Below are 22,618 nucleotides of genomic sequence, written 5' to 3' on the forward strand. Positions count from 1 at the left end.
TTTAGATTTTATTATAAATCTATCCTGGAAAATAACTGCTGAGACACATGACCAAAATTAATAAGTTAAACATGAGTATGATGTGTGTATTTAAACTTCTGACCTAATCTGTACATATAATCATGGGTTCTACTAACCTAGTTTATTCCTCTCGTCTGCATTGCATTCTACCTTCCTTGCAAATAAAGCAAGGTCAGTCTACATCCAGCTCTACAGAACAAGTTGACCAGTAAAAAGAAAATGCATCTCTGTTTGACGTGTCAAAACAGCAGATGTTTTCTGGTAACAAGTATATATTCTGGGTGTATTTTGGGCATCGTGGGTGCACTGACCGCCTGCATGTCATCCAGCTCCTTCTGGTATTTGAAGATGATGCTGTTAAGGTTCTGCCTCTCTGCTTTCAGCTCCAGTTGCAGCTTCCTGTTCTCCTTCTCCTTCTTGTGCACCTCGGAGTCGACAGCTCGGACGCCCCCTCGCCCCTTCTCCTTCTTCTGGTTCATCACCTCGGCCAGCTTGTTCACAGCCTGGGAGCAAAAAAACAAGCTGCAGTAAAACAAAGCTCTTTTATATGGTAAATATAAACCCGGGGAATAAGCGGGGAGGGCTGCAGGAATCGATGCTGCTGTGAGAAAGGGAATTTTTATGCTTCTTTGCAGATGTCCAGAGTTCAATACAAGCCTGTAGCATTGAGCTATTCTTAACAAAAGATGGCATAACATGGAGGTTATCCGTTTTTAACTTGAAAAGTGTAGAAAATATGCATATGTTTTCAGACCTGTGTAGGTCCACACACCTGAATTTTCAGAGTCCTTTCAGTCTGTACTTGTCTTTCAAAAGATACTTTTAGACTTTCCAGTTCCTTCTTCAACTCTTTGGCTTTTTGCAGTTCTATAAAGGCAAACATGCATATAATTTTAGTAGTTATAAACATACATTTTCTTCAATACATATTAAATCACATAAAAGAAAATCAGATCGTGACAAAATAGGATGATTTTTATCTGGGCAAACACGTCTCAAAAATAAAAAAAACCATCAATAATGACAGAAAGACTACACAAGGTTCCTGTACATTTTCAATAAGTTAGTGAATAATTAACTGTCGAATGCTTAAATATAAATCAGCTTTTTTTCTCTCAAATATTAAGATTGATGAAACTTATGTTTGATAGATTTTGAAGAAAGAAAAAAATATTTTGTAATATGGTGCCCATAACCTTTTCAGTAACTGAAATCTTTCTTGTAACAAGCAAAGGAAATGTTGTAATTTGTTTTATTGTCTGAAGGATTTTTGAGATGTTTGAGGCTAAAAGAGACTAATCTGGAACTGTTGTTTTGAAAACTGTTGTTTTATTTTACTATATAACTTCCATCTTGTCATAAATTTGGTTAGACAGGTAAAACTGTAATCAGTGCAGAAAGTAGAAAAAGTGTTTTGTTTTTTGTAGTTTTGAAATAGACATTGGAGTGTTTGAAGTAGACCAAGACAGCTTTTACACCTGTCAGCTCAAATTGTCCTTTTGTGGAGATTTATTTTGCCCGGTGCTCATCAGCACAACAGGAGCCTCACCTTGCTGCAGGTCTTTGAGCTGGTTGTTCAGCTCTTCTTTCTCACTGGCCAGGTTGGCCACGTCCACTGTCAAAGTTCGGTTGGACTCCTCCAGCTGAGAAAGAAGACAAGGGAGACGTGAGCTGATTCTGGCTACAGACAACTAATCTGTTGAAGTTATTCAAAAACAGAAGCCTAAAGGAAGCAGAAAAAGTGAAGGTGACAAAGACATGGTGGTGCTTGCTGCTGATCATATTGTACAGATTTTAGATTGAAACGCCAGGCTAAAGACAGGCATTTCATACACAATGTGTAAGTGTAGCTATTTAGCATCTTTTCCTTTCACTGATATGACTGTCAGCACTTTGTAGTTGAAACTAAGCTGAATATTTGACATGTAAATAAGAAATGTGAGTCATGAATGCAAACATTAGTCAGAGGAATCAAGTCTTTTATCGGAGAGTTGCAGATACCAGAGTGTTACGTTGAAAATGTAAATAGACTTTGTATTAACTCAATGAAAAAAATACCTTTAGAGATAAATTTCCAAACTTTTTCCAAAATAAATCATTTCAAAAACCTATGCCGATTATAAGGTTGACATTAATGGTAGCAGAATAAAAAAAGTGATGAATAAAAAAATGATTCTCCAATAATTTGCCGTAGTTAGCGTTTTCGTTAATGGAGTATGTTTGTGAAACTATTGAAATTAAATAATTAGCTTCTTTTACAAATTCAAGCAGGTAAAACTCCTGAAGTTGAATTTGTGCATAAATAAAATATAAACCAAAGAATGATTTTTAGCAGAGTTTGGTAAATATAAATAAACTACAATCAATCCTTGCAAGGAATATTTTTTTGGATGAATCACCTTCATCTCTAAGCTTTTGCTTGCTACTCTTGAGGTGTTGCTGGCATTCAAAAAATATATTTCTTTTGTGTAATTTTATTAAACTGTTTAAACTAATTACCCTGATTAGCATTTATTTTAAGAAAAAGGTTTATTTGGTGTAAATATTTTCTGTATGATGCGGTCAAGTCTGTGTGTGTTGAGGCCAAATGAAACATTATTCTACTTGATTACTGCCAAAGTCCAGGCCAAATGACCATTTCTCACCGAGCCGATGGTGGCCTCCTTCTCACTCAGCTCCTGTTTGTGTCTCGCCATCATGTCCTTGATCTCCAGCTCCTTCATGATCTTCTCCTTCTCCAGAAGCGAGTACTGTTCCTCGGCGATGGAGCGAGCCAGTTGTTCAGAATCCGCTTTGGTCAAACTGCTTTCCAGCTGTGCTGCCAGAGAATCCCTGATCAGGGGGAAGAAACACATGAACCCTTATTAAGCTGCTGGAGCTGGATAAATGTTTCAACAGAACTTAATCCCTGGCATCATTATGCCAGTTAGAAATCCTCTGCCTGCGGTGAGTCGGAACATAATTAATCAATGACATTTTTGTCATTGACAGATCTTCGACAGAATGCTGAACCGGCTTCTTTAACAGTAAACTTTTTATATTTGGGACATCTCCAAACTTCCATAATGGTGTAAAAAAATCATGTTCTGTTTTTTGGCTGGAAGATGAATTCACTGGGAAGCAAAGACACTAATCTGGAAAGTCTGCTCCATTGTCAAACGCTAGATAATACAAGCTTTCTTGTTTTGAGACACAGCAACTCACACTGACAATGCAAGACAAACATCTATAACAGCTGAACTCTTTCACATTTTGCCACATTGCTACTGCATATTTCAATGTGTTTTATTGAGGTTTTATGAGATAAACCAACACAAAGTATCTAATAACTGTGAAGTTCAGGGGAAATTAAACTACTTCAAAAAATGTTGGCAAAAATGATAAATTGGAGTAAAATTGACAAATGTGGTAGGCCTGTCACAATAAAAATATTCCATGATGATAAATTGTCCCAGAAAGTATTAGGATAAACGTTATTGATTTTCAAGCAATAATGGTAATGGCATAATGATGCAAGGACACCCTTTCAAGGGTCAATAATCTTTCATTTCTAATTACTATTTAACACTGCTACTGGCAGACATTTTAAATATCCAAAATAAATAAACAATAAAATGGATACTGAAGATTCTCTAAACAAAATCGTCCTCCAAAAAAGGGGCTAGTTGAGGCCAGTGCACCAGACTGAAGCCTTTCGTAGAAAGAAAGAGTCACAAAAAACAATCAATCAATCATGCAACAGAATGATTAAAATTATGTTTTTCACACATATTGCTTTGGTTTGTTCAGAAGTTTGTGTCTCAGTTTGACAGAGACTGATAATTTCACAGGGGATTGTAGTTGTTGTGTATGCTATTTGCTTTTTATTTTATTTTTTTTCCATTCTTTCTCCAGACATCTCAATGTTTCTTACTGAATCACAATTTTTTTCTGTTGGAACAGTGAATGTTGAAAGCAGTTGAGTCTTGACAGGTACAGTTACCTTTCCTCCTGGTATTCTGCCAGTTGCTGCTGCGCCTCTTTATACATCTTATTCTTCTCATTGCATTCATCCTTCAGCTCACGAATCTGTGTCTTGTAAAGGGTCTACGGGAGAAAGAAAAAAAAAACAGCACACAAGTTGCGGTTTTTACATCGCACATTAGCGCTTAATGATGCAGATTTATGATATTTTTTCCACTATGCTGAACATTCATGCTGTTGCTGACTGTAAAATATTCGGCTGTCGCTACTGTTTGACAGATGCACTAGAAAAGGAGAGTTACTGTGAAATACTGCTCTGCCTCCAGCTGGTCCTTCAGTTCCTTCAGCTGGCCATCAGCCTCTTGCTTTTCCCTGAAACGGTACCAAAAATCTGTCAATCACAGGCGGAGGCAAAGCTGAACACGAGAGCCAGAGCAGCCAAAAAAACATGACAGACATCAAAGCTGGAGCACTGAGTGCGGTTGCAAATTGGGCTCATTCTGAAATGCTTTTGAGCCTGACCTGTGTAGCTTCTGGTTCTGCTTCTCCAGGCTCTGCTTCATGTCCAGCAGTTGGTTGAGTTCCTGTTTGAGCTGTTTCTCCGAGGAGGCGAGCGCCGACACCTGCTGTTTCTGCGCTTTTAGATCCGACTGGCTCAAACTTCGCTTGCGGGTCTCCTGCTCCAGGCGGAGGGTGAGGTCCATCACCTGGACACATGAGCAAACAGAACAGGCCGTTAGGTAGAGAGCCATGTGGGGAGAAACTTCAGCTGCAGAAGAAAAAGTTATATTCTTCTCTTATCTAACTAATTTGAAAACATTTGTTGTAAATAAATGGGCCAGAAAAGGTAAAATTTTCATAATGGGATTCTGTGAGGGTTGTTTTATACACGTTTATTTAATCCCAGCTGCTACAGCAACCAAAAAGTCACGTGATGGAAAATGTGCCCTGAATACATTTTAAAAATTGATGCAAAATTATTAATAATAAATAAATACATCAAATATATTCCTTAATGCAATTTGAATTCACAGGCTGAAATAGTTTCATTTAAAAAATATATTTTTCAAATAATTTTAGTATTTACAGACACAAACCTCAATGTACCATAACATTTTTCAAATAAAATATTTCATTATATTCATCATTTAAATTACAGCATATGAAAATGCATTCTTTTTGTATAAAGGAACAGGCATTTTTTCTACATTTAACTCCTATTGTCACAGGCAGATTTTGAACAGCTCATGCATTTCTACATCTCAGAAAAGTTACCTCTTCAGAAAGTTTCTCCTTTTGTGCCTGCAACTCCTCCAGCTTTTGCTCTGCTTGCTTGTGATCACAGTCTAGCATGGAGTGCTCCTTCTTTAGTTGCAGCAGTTGTTCTTCCACCTGCAGCTTCAAGTTGCGCTCCTCCTGCAGGGTGCTCTCCATCCCTGGAACAGAAGAAACAAAACCAAAAAATAAATAAAAAATTGTTGATAGGATCAGTAAAACAGTTGTGCCTTTGCTATACACTTGCATGTAGCACTAAGGGTTCTTAATTAGCAGAGTACTAGAAGATCAAACTGAATCTCATGTCACTTTCTAGTAGACATTATTTGAATAGCGTTGCTAAACTATAGATTTTATCTGCATAAAACCAAGTTTACACCTGCAGACAGACGTAAATGTCTAAAAGCTAAAATGCATTCATTCCACACCCAAAAACATTAACAAAAAACACAATTTCTAATTGAATGCATTCATTACTTTTTGAATACATTAGCTTTTGGAAATAGCAGGATGTTTCTCAATAGAAACCAGGTGGCTAGAGATAAAAAAATTTGTATATTAAAATAAATAAATAAATAAATAAAAATCTAGGCTTTACTGGCAAAACTGATCAATAGAAATAGCAGTGGTGGGCCGTCAGGGCCTGCAAGGCCTTCTCTGCTGGCCTAAAAAATCTGAATCACAGACTGATGTTAATTATATTTTGTCCATGAATACGTATTAAATAAATCCAAATGGTCTGTCCGCTTCCTTTCATTGCTAGCCCCCTGGTCGCGCTGCTTCCAGACGTGTATTTTCATATTTAAGCATTTAACCAATCACATTTCAGCCACTATTTGTTGCCAGGGTCAAAGAAATCTGCCTGCGGCCTTCACAATCAGTTCCGCGGGCCCTGTAGCATAAAATAAATGTCCATCAAACTGTTTCTTCAACCAATCAGAATTTGAGTTGGCGACACTAAGGCCCTCTAGCAGGCGTACGTCAGCGTATTCACACGCTCTGATTGGATAGTCAAAGCGTGTACTAGCCAGAGCTAGCAAACTGCATCTGTAGCGAGCTGCACAAGCAAAGATATTGTTGTGTTGATTTAATAGCTGGTTAGTCAAGCCACAATGGGTGAAGGACGAGAGGAGATGGATTTGGTTGGAGATTTACTGTCAAAGCCATTTTCAAGACGGACTTTTCAAGAAAAGCTGGACATTGTTAAGCAAGGTCGGGCAACTCCGAAGCTAGCAAGCCTGTCACAACTGGGAAAAGGATTTGTCCGCCACTTTCAGTCTACTAACTAAAACTTATGCCAGAAATACGACAGGGCAGGCTGGACTTTCAGCATTAGCTTCGACGGCGATAGAAAAGGACTTCTTCATGGAACTGAAACGCACGGATAATCTGCACAACAGAGTAATTGAAATTGAGGAAAGAAAGGAGGATGGATTTTGTGTACAAATCAGGATTTTTGGTGAGTAAAATGTTGCTATATTCCTAAATAATATTGCAATTTTATGAGGTTATTTTTGATGCTTTTTTATGCGTGTCGCAGCTGTAGAAGTTTTATAGCCATAAAATAGTTATTGAGGGTTGGATTGATTCAGACGGAGCACTGCTGAAGGCCTAGGTGTGAAATGCACGGCCTAGGTGTGAAATGCACGGCCGCCACTGAGTAATAGTGACATACTTTCTTAAGGTGATATTTTTTCCCCACTTGAATGAAAAATGTTTACATTGAGTTTTTTGTAATCAAAATTTCATAGGGTGACATTTCACTTCTCCAATAAAAGATCTATTAATCTTAAGGCTTTAACAAATTCTTACCAGGGCTGCCAGCACATTTATCAGTATCTATATGTCTATTGATTTTTCTGTTCACCTTTTAAGGCCTCAGATTTGGCCTCCTCGATAGATTTGTAGATTTCGCTTTTATCTGCGAGTTTAGCTTTGGTAGCCTTATGCTCTGCCTCCTCCTGCTCCAGACTCTGCTGGAGCGACTTGAGCTGGAATGCAAGGTCAATCGCTTGGTTGTTCTTTTCCTGCAATCAAAGCATATATGTTAAGTTTTTTAGAATAATGTCTTTTACACATTAAAGTCTTTAATGGAGGAATATTTTACACTTAAGTACAGTAAAAGTGATTGGGAAAAAAAGAAAATACCTTTTCGAGATTATTTAGCTTTGTCTGTAGCTCCTTTTTTTCACTGTTGACCTTGGAAAGAGAAGATTTCACCTCCTTCACTTCGTCTTCTAGGAGTGAAATTGTTCCTGAAGTGGAGGAATGTAAAAACAATCAAATTAGAGGGAAGCAACAAACATGCAATAATTTAACACCTGGTCCGCTTATTTTTGGACATTCCCTATGTGACACCTCATGTTTGGCCTAAAACACGGCACTTTAAGTTTGTTTTCCTCTTCTTTTCCATGAATTGACCCTAAAGGAGACTGACCAACGGAAGAAAATAGCAAGAGGCATCACGGCAAACAGGTAAATCTTTGACCTAACAAATTCCCCTCTGACCTCAGAGGGCGGCGTCTCTGTGTTACAGAGACCATGAAATTTAAAGCCACCTCTCAAGAAAAATAAACAAACAAAAAAAAACCCTGCAATGTTCTGGCATCTTGCTTCACTCTCCACCTCTTCCAGCAGATGTTTCCACCTATGATCCAATATTTCCCAGAGCTGAATCCAAAAAGCGATTCACATCTAATTCTCAGTTCAACTGCACACTGCCAAGTTATGTAATGTCTTTCTTTTTCCAAAACTGAAGAGAAGTCTACTTCAGGAAAACACAAAAATCTGATTACTTTTAAATGTCTAGATCAGGGATGCCCAAAGTCTGTCCTGGAGGGCCGGCATCCCGCATGTTTTAGTTCTCTCCCTGGTTTAACGCACCTGGACCAAATGATGGCTCGTTAGGAGGCCTAAGAAGAAGACTGACATGCTGAAAAGGTTGTTGGTACCACCAGGGAGAGAACTAAAACATGCAGGATGTTAGCCCTCGAGGACAGACTTTGGGCGCCCCTGGTCTAGATCATAATTAGTGCGATGAACGATTAGTTAAACTGTCTGTTTAGCTGTTTCCGTGTCTCACCCTGCAGGTCAGCAAGGGTCTCCGTCCTGAGGTTGTGTTCTCCCCTCTCCTCCTCCAGCTCGACTTGCAGCCCCCTCATCTGCTTCTCCTGCTCCGCCTTGCTCGCTTCCAATCCGCTGCACTTTTTCTCCATCTCCCTGAGGCTGACTTCGAGGCTCTGGGCTTGTTTCTGCGTCTCCGCCTGGCTCCTCTTCAGCCGAGTCACCGCCTCCTGCTCAGCCTGCAGGGCATCGTTAGCCTCATTGAGCTACAGGTGAGAAAGAGATGAAGTTAGTTCTTATTTAGCATAAAAGGCAAAATGTTTTTATTATAGCAGCAGATTTAGTAACATAAGGGGAAAATAGCTGTTGTTTCAGAACAGAATAGAACACAAATACCCTTCAATGTGTGATGAAATAAAAGTGAAGCAGCAGCAAAGTGACAAAATAGTATTTTCTTAATTACTCATGATACAAACGCATAAAAAACTTTGATGGCAAGTTCTAATTTTTCTGCGAGAAAAGTAAATCATGTTGTGGTGAGTAACAATGCAGAGTTTCCTCCTCACCTGCTTTTGCAGCTGGATGTTCTTCTCATTAGATATTTGTGAGTGTTGGTTCCTCTTCTTCTGGTCCTCCAATTGGTCCCTCAAGTTGTTTACTGTGAAGAAGAACGTTATTCTGATTTTGAAAATGATAAACCCAGTGTCAGATAAAGGTTGATAGGTGCTCACATTCGTTTTCCAGGATGCGCTTCCTGTCTGCCTCCATCTCCACCTTGCGTTGGTTCTCCACACTCTGGTGCTGCAGGAGGGCTCGCTCTCGCTCCAGCTGCCTCATGGAGGCTTCCACTTTCTGCCGACTGTTCATCTGATAAAACAGGAATGCAAACGCAAACTTACATCTACCGTGTTATATCAGACTGGTTTAGAGCACCCATAGCCACTTCTGAGTCCATTTTTACCTCCTTATCCAGTTCATTGACCAGCTTGTCTAAACGATTGGTGGCATTTCTGAAGACAACAACAAACTTGATGACAATTTTTCCATTAAAATATACTGTAGGATAGATAGAGATTTAAAAACAATTTCCTTTGTTAAAAACACAACACATTTGACCTGTTCTTTTAAACATTTTCTCCAATTTTCAAAAAGAGCAAACTGGTGAAATACAATAAATAAATAAAAGAACAAAAATGAAGCCGAATTTGACATTACCACTCTTCTTCTCGTTTCATTTAGCCTATACTGCAACTACCATTATTAGGATGTTTATCACTACCTCTTAAGTGATTCTGCTAATATATCAACAAAACATTAATCTGAAATGAATCCTGTTTATTCTTAAACTTACAATTTATAGATAACAGTGTATCAGAAAGTTGATTTATGGTTTCAGATTGTACAAACTGTGATATAATCCATCATAATGATGTTCAAATGTGTCTCATCCATACCTGCACTTCTGCTCCAGTTCATCTTTGGCCTGCATCTCATGATCAAGCTGCTCCTCCAGCTGCTTAACCTTTTTCTGCAGCTGCTCAGAGGAAAAACAAAGAAAAATGTCTTCCATCTATCCTCTCTGACAGGATAAAAAACTTTGGACACAAAGTCACTCACGTCTTTCTTGCTATCTGCAGAATTTTCTGTATCCTTACAGTTGTCTGAATCCTCTTCAGGGCTGCTGCCTGATCCGCTCAGGAGCCTGCAAATACAGAGAGGAAACCAATGAATGTATGCAACCGCTTTAATTGGTAGTAACACACAAGTCCAAACTTCAGGGAGCATGTGAGGTTCAAAGATCAGCCATAACATAGCGTCAGTTTGTAAAACAGCAATTGTTTTACTCTAAAACAATTTGCTGTAAGGAAGCCCTGCTTTCTGACGTTTTTCTTGATGAGGCCAAACTTATTAAAGTATCTGCAGAGCCATGCAAAAGTATTCAGCTAAAATTTATTAATAATTGTTCAAATTAAAACCATACATTTAATTTTAGCAAGTAAAAAAAAATATGAAAAAGGAGAAAAGCATTTAAGGTTTTCAACATTTTTGCCTAACGTGATATTAACAATGTGCGCCCACTCCATTATCAATTTAAACTTCTGTACCTAGTTTTTATTGTGAAATGTATTTAAATGAAATAAAAAGCAAGACAAATTCACGAATTGTGTGATATATATAAATATATCATTGGAGTTTAGATGCAGAGTTGCTGCACTTGGTTATTTTCAGTACTGTTTACCATTTTAACAAATATGCCCAATAAAATTTGGCTACATACGAACACTTACTCTGTCGTCTGTATTTAAGTAGCAAGTTTTTGGATTAAGGCAATTCAGCAACATAACTTTAACAAATAAATGTTTTTTTCCTCAATTTTTATGCTAAGTTAAAGTGAGGCAGGAAACTATGATAAATCAGACGCAGAGAGGGCATTTAAAGAGACTGTCAGAACAAGGCGGCAGTATGGGTCTAAAACAAGGATCCAGTGTCTGGCTTCAGTGTGAAGCTGTTGTTTCCCGTTAAGCATTCCTGTAAACAGTCCTTCGTCAGTGCAAGGAACTGGCTTTTCTTCATATAAACTCATTACAGCATTACAAATAAATCAAAAATAAAAATTGAGCAATGATATATTCAGATAAAATACCAGTCAAATTAAAAGAACACAAGATTAAAAGACTTACTGATCCTCCTTGAAATAAGTGAAGCCGATAAATGGTAGCTGGTTGCCCGCAAACGCTCTGGGAGGAGGAAAAGTCTCAGCAGTTCCCTTTTCCACCTCTATTTCATCAAAGTTACTGGTGTCTATGTCGCTGTTCAGCTCTGGAACCACTGGAGCCACAGCTGGAACACAGGAGCAGAGGGCGAGTCGTTGAGTCAAACGGGTCAAGGAGGAGGAGGCGGTGCAAACCAGGAGGGTTAAAGTCAAAATAAAGATCCTGCTGAGTATAAAGACCTTAGATTGCCTTACAGTTATTTGCTGATCCTTTGAACCATTTCACATTTCACCATGTTACAAGAATTAACAGCGAATGATTAGAATATTATATTACAGTCTATAAATGGGAAGCATAAGGGAGGCAACAAAAGGTTTTTAATATTCTTTTCGAACAGAAATCTGAAAAGTGTGGAGTACATTTGTATTTCCTAAGGCAGTAGTCTCTGGATTCACCTTATTCTGCTATTACAAATTTCCTCCACTGTCTTCTTTCTTTTGCCTCATTCACCTTCTTGTCAACTCTGAACTCTTTGACAGAGGCCATGGTCTGTTCTGGCTGATGATGTTAGTGTTCCGCTATAAAAGCATTCTGCATCTGACCTGATTATCTCATTTCACACGCCTGCTGTGTTCCTTATAAATGTTAAAATAACTTGATGATGCCATTTCTCTGAAGTCTTCACAAAACAGCTGTGCTGCACTCATCCTTATAGATTAAATTAAAATGAATAAAGTGACTATTAACACTAGGAGTACTAGGTTTTTGATATATGGGCCATTTATTGCATTGGGTTTTAGCTAAGTGCATCAAGATAAAGTAGCCTTGTTTTTAAGATTTTACTTAGAAGAAAACTGTGGGAAAAAATGATATCATCCTCCTTCCACTTTAACATTACAACTTTTGGTCCCTGCCATAAATGCAGTGAATGTAGAGGTTGCAATGTGACAAAATGTGAAGAAGTTCCAGGAGGCAAAGAGCATTTAAAAACCCTTCCTTGAAAACATTTTAGTACTGAATATGTTTTTTCAGCCAGCCCTGTGCCAACTTTGGCATGGCCTGCAGTAGGAGTACGTTTTCTACAGGTTGGCGTGAGCTTGACACCACTCCTTTTCCCCACACAGTGCTTGCTTTGTGCCCCACACACACAGCTACCTTTCACAAATGAATCCTGACCACAGCAGCAGAAAAAAAAATACAGCACCCTCTGCTCTCCTTTCACAAGAGCAAGCACACTTTTGAACACGGCACGGCATGCAGACACAAATCCGTGCAGGGGCCAATCAGATAAAAATGGTCCTTTAGTCTATAAAAAGATTCCAATTAAATAAAAAGGAAGCAGTCTCAGACGGGTGTAATTCTGGCTCTATGCAAGCAGCTCATTGCTGTTAGGTCGGGACTTGACCGTCAGTTTGATGAATACACAGGAATGAAAATCAACGTAGGGGGTGATATAAAACTGGAAACTTAAAAAAAAAAAAAAGTCAAACGTGTGGTGAGACAGAAAGAGACATGGATGGCCTTGTGGCAAGACTTCCCAGAATGCTCTCTGATAGGGAGAGTCTAATGACAGGCAGCCGCGGCCACAGTGAGAGTGAAAAAGAGAGTCGAAACCCTTCGAAACGGGGCGCCCCTCTCATTAGATGAGGCCACACGGTCGTCCCGCCCGTTGCTACGGAAGATGCGCCTTTCTCAGCCCCTGCATCCACTCGCCCGTCAGTTCACTGCAATCATCGCCGTAAGCAAATAGAAGAAGATAAGAGTCGCAGCACAGAGCGAAGGCCTTACATAGCAGGGAGTTGATTCATTCTTAAAGATCTAAAGAGTGCACAGATAGAGCTCTGCAGGAAACAAGAAATAGATCTTTCTCATGTTTCCAGTGTGTGTTGAGCCTGTGTGTGTTGGAGACGGAGAGAGAAAGAGGACATGCATGTGCAGCGCAGCAGTGGCACAGCGGTGGTTTTATGTTCCAGACTGCAAGGCTCTGATCAGAACTTTAGTCTGGCCTTATAATCAGAGCCAGGTGCAGCGGAGAAATGGAGAGGCGAAAGGAAAAGGCTCTGAATGTAATCACTCACAGACACAAAGGTGCTCTTCATAATTCTAATGTAGAAATTCTAATTTTCTTCCTCTTTTTTCCCCACATATCCCATAATTTCAGCAATGCACAAAGAGCTTCTTGTGAAGACTATTTTTTTGTTTTATGTTACAAAGAGAAGTGCACACAGTAGATTAATGTTATCCAAATCTCATACTTAATCTTACGGACCTGTATGACAAGATTTTTATCTGTCATATGTACACAAAACCGTCCAGAGACAAGAATCTGATCAGAATCAAGTAATATATATTTTTTTAAAGGTTTTGTTGGCTCTAGTGGCCTTTATTTGAAAGTAGTTTGACAGGAAACAGGGTAATCAGAGAGGGGGAAGACATGCGGCAAATGTCGCCAGGCCGGGAATCGAACCTACGACCACCGCTACAAGGACTAAGACCTCAACGTGGGTCATGCTTTGCCCCTGCGCCACCACAGCACCCCAGAATCAAGTAATATTAAAACATTTTATGAGTTAAAATATTAAGGATATCTATGTTAAAGTATCTGCCTTGAAATTAAATGTTTTGAATATGGCAATTACATAAAATGCTATGGAAAAAAGAACACAAAAAGCGTGGCAAGAATATGGAAAACTAATTCAATAATTAACTAAACATCAAAACAATATGACATTGCTTTCCACGACAAATATTTTATAAATCACAAATCAAAACAAATGATGAAAATCAGAGATAAAAAAATAATACTTTGAGTGATGCTCCAGAGGAGAGGGAGAAACAAATCAAAGTTTCCCTCACCCCAACTTTTGCTGCACACTGCTGATCAGCTCTGTCTTATTAGGGTCATGCTGCTTTACCACCGCAATTAAGAAGGCCTAGGAATGTCTAATAAGCAGCTGGCTGCAGGATGCCAACCTCAGAAGAAAGAAGACTAATTATCCAGCTAATAAATGGTTAATTAGTCACTTAATCTTCAACTAAACTGCAAGTGTGTATAATTTTAGAATTAAAAACAACAATTAAAATAGTGGACAATGTTAGTAAAACTGCCATAATCAAGTCATTTAATTTCACTAACAGTGGCTGTCGTTGCTCTCATTCCAGCATGTTGTCTTTTAAATTTTAAATACATTAAGTCTTTAAATAATTTGAAGACAACACATTTTGTTTTTGCTTCCATGTTATGATATCTTACATTTTTGAAAAATAGAAATTGTTTTATTTTCATCCCTTGCTGGAAGTTTCCAAAAACTGAACAGTTTTTACTTTATGTTTTTGTTGTTAAGCGGACCAATCTCAATGCACATTGTGTTTGGTCAACGACAATAAAAATATAGATTCATCTAAATTCCAAAGCAAACCGTTGATGTCAAATACATGACAGCAACCCAGTATTACTTGAAATCTGCTGCAGTTATCTTTAATGCATTTTTAAGATATACTCCATATGAGCTGATTTCCAGAAGGATTTGAGCAATAACATGATGTCCTGCTCTACAAAGCATCCCATAATTTGATGCCAGATATGAGACCATATGGAGAGCATGTGTAGCATAAGTGAAGGCTTACTGGTGCAGGGGCTGGAAATAAACTGAAATCACAGGCTAAAGCCGAGCAAATTTGGAAAGGGAATGGAATGAGCTGGAGGTGATAAGACAGAAATGGCAACAAGACTAAGGCACACATTACCAGACATGGGAATAACAGAGGAAACCCACACCTGCACAGGCTCAGAGACATGCACCATGTGCCCACTTACTGTCACGGATGTTGTCAAAGGTCCACTGGTCGTCCTTGAAGAAGGGGTGACGTTTGATCTCATCCACTCCAGTGCGGCCCAGTCGAACCTTCCTGCACACAGCAACAAGGAGGACACAGACACATTGAGAGGCAAGTTGCCTTAGTGAGAATGCAAAACACTCCCCACATCACCCCGCCCCTCCACCCACCATCACTAACATGTCAACCCAAAAACACAGAGCCCAGTGGAATGACTGCTCTGACCAAACTGGCCAGAATGGAGAACCGCATGACTGCTGCTGCAGAGAACCTCCTGTGTTCAGCCAGAACCAAGATAATATAGTTTCAGAGATGCAGAAAGTTAGCACGAGGAACCATCGGTGACACAGAAGCTTCCCTCCTTCAACGCCTCTCTGCATCCCCCCACCCCCAATACCTCTGGGTGCATGGCGGTAGAGGGGTGTGGCAGTTTGGGCTTGCCACGTGTGGGACATTCCAGATCAAGCAAGAAGGGGAGAGAGCGGAGTTTTCTGATGGGTGCATTAAAAAGAAAAAAAACCCCCCCAAAAACACGTGCAACCGAGCTAAGTTTAAAAGCTATGCCTTAGTGCCCAGAACACTAAAGGAGTAAATAGGAGTAAGAGAAATGGAAATTGGCAACAGTCAGGTAGAAAATGTTGCACATCATGAATTGAAAAAAACCATAAAGGAAAAATGAGATAACTCAAAGAGAGACGGGATGGGGGGAGGGAGGGGATCAAGACCGGATGAGTGATCCAGCAAAATGGGAAGACAATGACAGAGTATGTGGGTTAACTGCATGCAGTGATTAGCGAATGTGTGTGTGTGAGACTGCCTCACATACACACATCTGATTCTGTGTGTGGTGAGAGAATAGTGAGTGAGAAGGTAAATAAACTCAGTGAGAAGGAAAAAATGAAAGGCTGCTCTGTAGAGAAGCAGAAAGGGCTTGTGTTTGAAGCCTGTTCTGGGGAGGGGTCAGTAATATAAACAGGAAGTGGTCGCTTCCACTGGAAACGGCCACAAAGCAGGACCACTACCCATTTATTCATTCATGAATGAATACATCAGAATTTAAGCATAAATTCTGATGTCATAAACAAACCTTTGGATTCATTCAGCTATTTTAGGCAAACAGACTCATAAAAAACATTGTCTAATTTGAAAATACTTCAACAATGAATAATTCCTAATTTCACAATTGCCTGGAGTGCATCAAATTGAATGTTTCTTTTTAAATTTTTTATATGGGTTAAATAACTCACTGGTCAGGGTGGAATTTTCTAGATAACACCAAAAGCAGTCGAAAAACAAATGTCAGCTGCCTAAGGAGATTTTTATTGGGTTATGATCTTTTTAAATTGTTATACATAAAAATGATCAGCATCATAATCATCTTCAAATCTGCTTTTTTGCTTCAGCATATGCCTGAAGTTGAGCTAGTCATTCCATTATGACCAACTCACACTGCCACACCCCTCTGCCGCCATGCACCCAGAGGTAGTGGGTTGAGGGGATACAGAGAGGAATTTTGGTTTTGTTCACAAATTGGTTTCCATTTTTGAACAAAACAATAGAACTTTACATCAAAGATCAATAATTAATAAATTTATGACAATTTTGTTTGGATTTCTCATTTTTTGTTAAGTATGACTGTCCATTTTTTTTCTGTCAGTGTACTGCTGCTGGTGATTTCCCAGAGGAACCAGTAAAGTTCAATCTAATTCAAGCAAATCTAAGAACACGTTTGTTTTTTTTGTTTTTTTGGGCAATCCTCTCTTCTATCAAGACCCAGATGACCAAACAGTAGATCTACTATATTTGGGTAATGCAGACAAACATACACCTCTCACATTCTCAGATCATGCAGCGTTAACTTACACACATACAATGATTTTTGTATGTGTAAATGGCTCCAGCTAATCAGCATGTTCATACACATGAAGTGGATTATGATTTATTTAAAAAAATGGTTTAAGAACATTTGACAATGTTTGATGAGCAAACCTGTCAGTGAGAAAGGCACTTATCAGATCTTTGGCATTCTGAGACATCTCTACATCGTCCGGAAAGACCAGAGCGTTATGGTGGTTCATGATCTTCCCATACGTTCCGATGAGAGACTCGGCATAGAACGGAGTTTCGCCTGTGATGAATATTAGACATTAAAACTTTCTAGATTTTTACCAATAAACCCACAGAAAGAAGTTCATACTTGTGAATTTAAAATGTAACTCACCAACAAGCAATTCATACAGAGAAACTCCAACAGACCACCAGTCACATTCCCGACCGTAGGTCCCATCACCGCCTTGAGACTGAAGCACCTCAGGGGAGATGTAGTCTGGTGTGCCTACAGCTGTCTCACAGTGCACCATACCAGACTGCAGACAAGCACACACACAATCACAAGTATAAGATTCAAAGTATCAGGTCTGTGGACACTGATTAATATATACCGAGATGATCCGTGTCAAAGTGCCCAACTAAACCCGTCTTCTAACACCTGTGGTTTATCTTACAGAACACATCATGGCAAACTGTTTTGTAAGCTGTGCTAGTTTGAGGATCCAAAAAAGTCAACTTTTTACGTTTTACAATGGTAATTACAAAATAAGAGACAGTAGTGGCTGCTGAAGCCCCCGTTTGGCACTGCTTATTCTTAATTTAATCAAATTAGTGTCTAGGAAGAAAAACTTTTGCCTAGAATGATTAAGTTTTTCTGTCAGGGTACCAATATTTTTTCTCAACAAGGTGTTTTTCTTTGAGACATACCTTTGTTATAAATATTATTGAATTTAATCTTAAATTATATTTTTAGTTAGCCGTTTTATTTTAAATATTTTGCTTCTGGTACTTATTTTTTATTTTTGCTTATAGTTTTTACTTTTTAATTCTATAATTTTTAAAATGTTACTGATGCACTTTGTATTTTCTATCTTGAAAGATGCAAAATAAATGAAGCTAACTGTTATAATTTATTTAGTTAATTACCAGCAATACAAGTCTTTTTATATATCTACATAAGAAATGAAATCGTAAGAAACCATAATGCATGTCGAGGTGTTTGTAACGAGTTCAGAGGATTTCCCCAAAGACACAAATATGTAGGAGGAGCTATTTTAAAAAGCTGTGGTGAAAAGCTGAGAAACACTTCCTGCTCCACACCAGAGGCAGAACCACAGAGGCATTTTGATTTGATAGCTTAGCAAAGTAAATCCTGAAGCTTTTCAAAACAGCTTCAGTGCAATTTTGAGTGCCACTTCCACTATTTGAACACCTGATGGTGCACTAGAGCTCTAAGTAATAATACAAGAAACATATTTCCCTGACAAAGAATAACTTCTAAAGTTTCTGAAATACTGAAACATCTCATTCACTCCAATTCACAACAATAAGCCTACCGAGTTCATCCTCATGCAGGTGCCAAAGTCGGCTAGTTTGAGGTGTCCGTGCTGGTCCAGCAGCATGTTGTCCGGTTTAATGTCACGGTGTATGAAACCCATAGAGTGGATGGCATCCAGTGCCAGCACCAACTCAGCCGTGTAGAAGCGAGCCCACTTCTCGGGGATGTCATAGTTTATGGTGAGCGTGACCATATCTCCGCCAGGCATAAACTCCATCACCATGTAGAGGTTCCGATCATCTTGGAAAGCGCAGCAAAGCTGGAATGAAGTTCATTCCACACATTAATGTCATTTTGAAGTGCTTAAAAATTTTAATACAAATTTGACAACACTGGTTTATTTCTACACAATTGGTTTTCATTGTTTAACAGCCAATAGTGAAAGTCAAAAATCACTACTGCAAACTTCAACCAATCAATCAATCAATCAATCAAATTTTATTTGTATAACACATTTCAGCAGCAAGGCATTTCAAAGTGCTTTGCATTATATCAAACACAGAAACACAAAGTCATCAAGTGGGGGGTTCTTTCTTTTGCATCCATAAAAGATTTACCAGTTACACTCCTACTGTGTTATATGGAACGAAATACCTATTGGTATTTCTATTCCCACTCATGCTCACAATCACGCAGTTTAAAACAATGTAAACAGCCTTTCAACGGGCTTCCGGCACGAGGCTCCGTACACCTCTTTCACGGAGCAGGGACTCCGTCGTCCCTCACGGATTTGATGCCAGGATTATGACATTCAAAATCACAACCAGGTTGAACTGATTTATCTAAAATATTACGTTATTGTAGCTTAATTAGTTTAGTTTTCAAATGTTTAATTTAAACATATGTTCTATTTCAATTTCATTCAAAATTACCTAGATAACACACAAGTTCCTTGTTACAACTTTATAGCAAATAAAGTTTGCTAAAAAGTCGTAACTAACCAGTTTGAAACTATTATTTCAAACTGGATTCTTGTTCCACATCTTTTGATTGCCTTAGCAATTAATAAAACCATTAAGTTTGTAGGATTTGATTGAAACATCTGGATTAACAACACGATACATATCTGCAATATGATCTAAAGAGGCGTTGTCTGTGAAACTGCTTTTTGTTTCTTGTTTTTTTTTTTCCCTGTGTGGGATCCTATTATGGATGGGATTCCTGCCGTGTTAAAGGTGTGCCCGACAAATAGCTGAAATCTCAAAGTGAAAACTTGTGGGTGGTTCTGTTGCTGCAAGAAGACAAATGGTGTAAACATGAGTAAGGCTACAGTGAACCACTTGCAGAAGGATGCAGCAACATTACACAGCTAAAGCTGCAGAATTCTGAGGAAAACATTGATGTTTTGTTTTGAGTCATTTAAATTGTGACCATATTCTAATTAGAATATGCTAAATTTGGGAGATGTCCTATAACATACTTTGGGATTAACAATGTCCATTTACCAAGCAACTCATGACCACTAAGTGTTATTAAAGTAGCAAGAAAGCAGAGGTCCCATACAGTTTCCATACTTTTCTAAACTAACATTTTCAGATTTTCCAGTCTACTTTCGTCCCATTTTATGTTAATAATTACCTTTTTCAACCACCACAGTAATTTATTTCAATGACTCTACTGGAGGTGTTTTAGCCTGAATGCGTCAGTGACTCAGCAGTCAGGAATTTAAAAAGTAAAAGCCTGTTGAATGTGCAAGTAATAGTTGGACTGTCAACAGATTCTCTCATCTAGCATAGGCGTTTTCACTGCTTTGCCGTTTTAATCTCTACTTGTCAGGCCTCCTAATTTATGTGGACAGGTACGTCTAGATAGAGTCGCAATGTTCACTTTTCAGCAGCGTCGTACAAGACATTGAATGCAGTGTTATAGCCTAAACTTGTTTTAAACTTCTCTTAAACTTCTGGGTTTCTTTGTTAACAGGGTGCTGTTTGTTCACTAATGTTCTCTAAGAAAGCTCTTAGGCCTTCACAGAACAGCTGGATTTATAGTGAGATTAAATTAAACTCATGTTGCACTGAATTTACCATTAAGGTGACTTCTAAAGGCATTTGAGTCTCTTTAATTCAGAGGAACCAAAGTAAAGGTATAATAATTGATACCCTCTATGTTTTCCTTCCATTTGGCAATAATGTACCACTTTGTACTGGTCTATCACATAAAAGCCTACGAAAACACATGAAAAAGGTTAAAGAGGGTATGAATATTTTCGCACTGTACGTGTTGCGGAAAGAAATACACATCCACACCTGAACAATCCAGGGACTGTTGGAAAACGCCATGATGTGCCTCTCCTCCCAGAAGAAGGCCGAGTCTGATCTTTTGATCATTTCAAACTTGCTGAGCTGCTTCATGGCGTAAACCTTCTTCGAGGCCTTGTGACGGACCTGTAAATAAGGCCAGTCGGATAGAGAGAGGTGGTGATGTAAACTGTAACAACTGCACAAGGACAATAAGGAGAAAACTGTTGGCAAGTCACCATTCTGGTGAGATAACAGCAGAGATTCAGACATGAAACGGGAAACAGTCAGTGTTGTACACACCCATAAGAAGACATGCTTACACAAGTGCTAAGCACAAACACAGACGAGTACCCCTTCACACCCCCTCGCCAGATTTCATATTCATACCCCACACAAAGCCTGTCCGGACTCGTTCCAACAGACAAACATCTTATCAGATACCTGATTCTACCAGCAGAAGAAAGGCAGTTAAAAGACGAGGCCAAGAGGAGAGCGAGGAATTACAGCCAATTTCAAAATGTATGATTCACTAGGTAGGAAATGATGTGAAAAATATTTTAAAGTTCTGTTTAAAACAGGGTGTTTTTAAATTTGTCTTGATGGTTGCTCCCTCTAGTGGCCCAGAAGCAAAATCTTAAATTCAGGAAAAAATTCTCTACTTCAAACGCAGAGTTTAACAATGAAATAAAAAGATTAAAGTAAATATTTTCTTCTTTTATAGGGCACTAGAAGAGAAACGCCTCACCAGCTGCACTTCACCATAAGCTCCTCTCCCGATCAACTTCACTCTTTCAAAGTCGTCAAGCTTCACCTGCAGCTCTTGGAGTTCATTCACCAGCTTCTCATCTGCAGATAAGAGATGGGAGTGAAATACTTCAGCAACCCAAAAGTTCAAGCTGCTGCCACTTATATTTAAAATACCTTTTGGAAATTTTTATTCAAAGGTCAAGAAAAATGTACTTTTTGTGATCTGCATAGTTTATCATCTCAATTTCAAATGGAACTGCAGAGAAAACATGGACAATACCATTGATTTACTTAGGTTAGTCTTGTGGTCCAGTTTATAATTGTCCAAAAGGCAATGACACTTTTCGAACAAGAATTTGAGTAAATCAAAAGCTATTAGGACAAGAACTGGAATGTACTGTGTATATATATATATATATATATATATATATATATATATATATATATATATATATATATATATATATATATATATATATATATATATATATATAAAATGAAATAAATAATATGAACTAAAAGAACGCTTATTTATTTAGAAAACGTATTTAGGGGATATGTTACTAAAACAAAATAAATGGCAGAAGTAATCAAGATGCTTCGATGGATCATTTTAAATAAAAACAAACAACACATCTCAAAATATATCAGTAATAATTACACATACTTGCATTAAATTAACATGCATACATTTAACTAAAACATTTGTGGGCGACAAATCTATGTGAGGTGAAACTAAGGAGGAGAATTTGATCCCAGCAACAAGATTCAAAAGTGTTTCAAATAAAACCACTCTGCACACACATCGATCATAAACAATGTTCCAGATTGTTTATGAACACAATCAGCCTCTGAAAAAGATAAGTCTAAAGATAAGAGCTAGAAACACTCCCGCCCATTTTGGACCTTTGTATTATTTGCAACTCTTGGCATCAAGGTTTACTGAGGATTAGCATTTTAAAGCTGCTACTGGTTTTTGCCATACCCCTCTTATGGTTTGTAATACATTTTATGACCAGAGTCAAGAGTAGTGAAGTGTTGCTCTTCCCTACCTGTTTCTACACGCTGCCAGAAAATGCTCTGAGAATTTTCTCTGTCTAACAGGAAAAGCAAATTTGCCTGGAAAGTTGTTATATGGAAATTTAAGCAACTCGAGATTAAGCTTTTATTTGACATATTTTCCAGGAAAAGGAACTGGCATTTTACAGCTTCAGAAAAATTCATTCATATTTTGGCAACTGCCGCCCAGCCCTCAGGGTAGCTTGCACCTACAAGTTTAGACAACATCAACATATGCATGCCTCCAGATGATGATGATATCTGTCACTTAGAATCCCTTTATTATTCAAGGAAGAATAAGGAGCTGAATA

At 38.4% G+C, this 22,618-nt stretch overlaps 1 protein-coding gene and 1 long non-coding RNA gene across 4 annotated transcripts in view; one reads left to right on the forward strand and one right to left on the reverse strand.

The window, feature by feature from the left end:
* LOC102230495 (rho-associated protein kinase 2-like) overlaps positions 1-22,618 on the reverse strand; it is a 36,493-nt gene that overhangs the window by 6,897 nt on the left and 6,978 nt on the right. For all 3 annotated transcript variants that reach the window (XM_023347619.1, XM_023347618.1, XM_023347617.1), the window contains exons 3-25: positions 21,247-21,347; positions 20,508-20,645; positions 18,260-18,520; positions 17,095-17,239; positions 16,863-17,001; positions 14,854-14,945; positions 11,004-11,163; positions 9,940-10,024; positions 9,777-9,856; positions 9,284-9,332; positions 9,054-9,189; positions 8,889-8,980; positions 8,342-8,588; positions 7,408-7,514; positions 7,127-7,286; positions 5,260-5,420; positions 4,507-4,691; positions 4,287-4,356; positions 4,004-4,107; positions 2,667-2,853; positions 1,571-1,664; positions 794-888; positions 333-524 (exon numbers count right to left, since the gene is read on the reverse strand). In XM_023347619.1, coding sequence (XP_023203387.1) covers positions 333-524; positions 794-888; positions 1,571-1,664; positions 2,667-2,853; positions 4,004-4,107; positions 4,287-4,356; positions 4,507-4,691; positions 5,260-5,420; positions 7,127-7,286; positions 7,408-7,514; positions 8,342-8,588; positions 8,889-8,980; positions 9,054-9,189; positions 9,284-9,332; positions 9,777-9,856; positions 9,940-10,024; positions 11,004-11,163; positions 14,854-14,945; positions 16,863-17,001; positions 17,095-17,239; positions 18,260-18,520; positions 20,508-20,645; positions 21,247-21,347 — 3,080 coding nt within the window. The remainder of the gene's footprint in view (positions 1-332; positions 525-793; positions 889-1,570; positions 1,665-2,666; positions 2,854-4,003; positions 4,108-4,286; positions 4,357-4,506; positions 4,692-5,259; positions 5,421-7,126; positions 7,287-7,407; positions 7,515-8,341; positions 8,589-8,888; positions 8,981-9,053; positions 9,190-9,283; positions 9,333-9,776; positions 9,857-9,939; positions 10,025-11,003; positions 11,164-14,853; positions 14,946-16,862; positions 17,002-17,094; positions 17,240-18,259; positions 18,521-20,507; positions 20,646-21,246; positions 21,348-22,618) is intronic.
* On the forward strand, positions 489-8,430 carry LOC111611366. Its single transcript, XR_002754017.1, has 3 exons — positions 489-571; positions 7,688-7,734; positions 8,349-8,430. It is a non-coding gene; the product is annotated as an uncharacterized LOC111611366 (long non-coding RNA).

The sequence above is a fragment of the Xiphophorus maculatus genome, chromosome 15 (genome assembly GCF_002775205.1).
Source record: "Xiphophorus maculatus strain JP 163 A chromosome 15, X_maculatus-5.0-male, whole genome shotgun sequence".
In the NCBI taxonomy this organism is placed as follows: domain Eukaryota; kingdom Metazoa; phylum Chordata; class Actinopteri; order Cyprinodontiformes; family Poeciliidae; genus Xiphophorus; species Xiphophorus maculatus.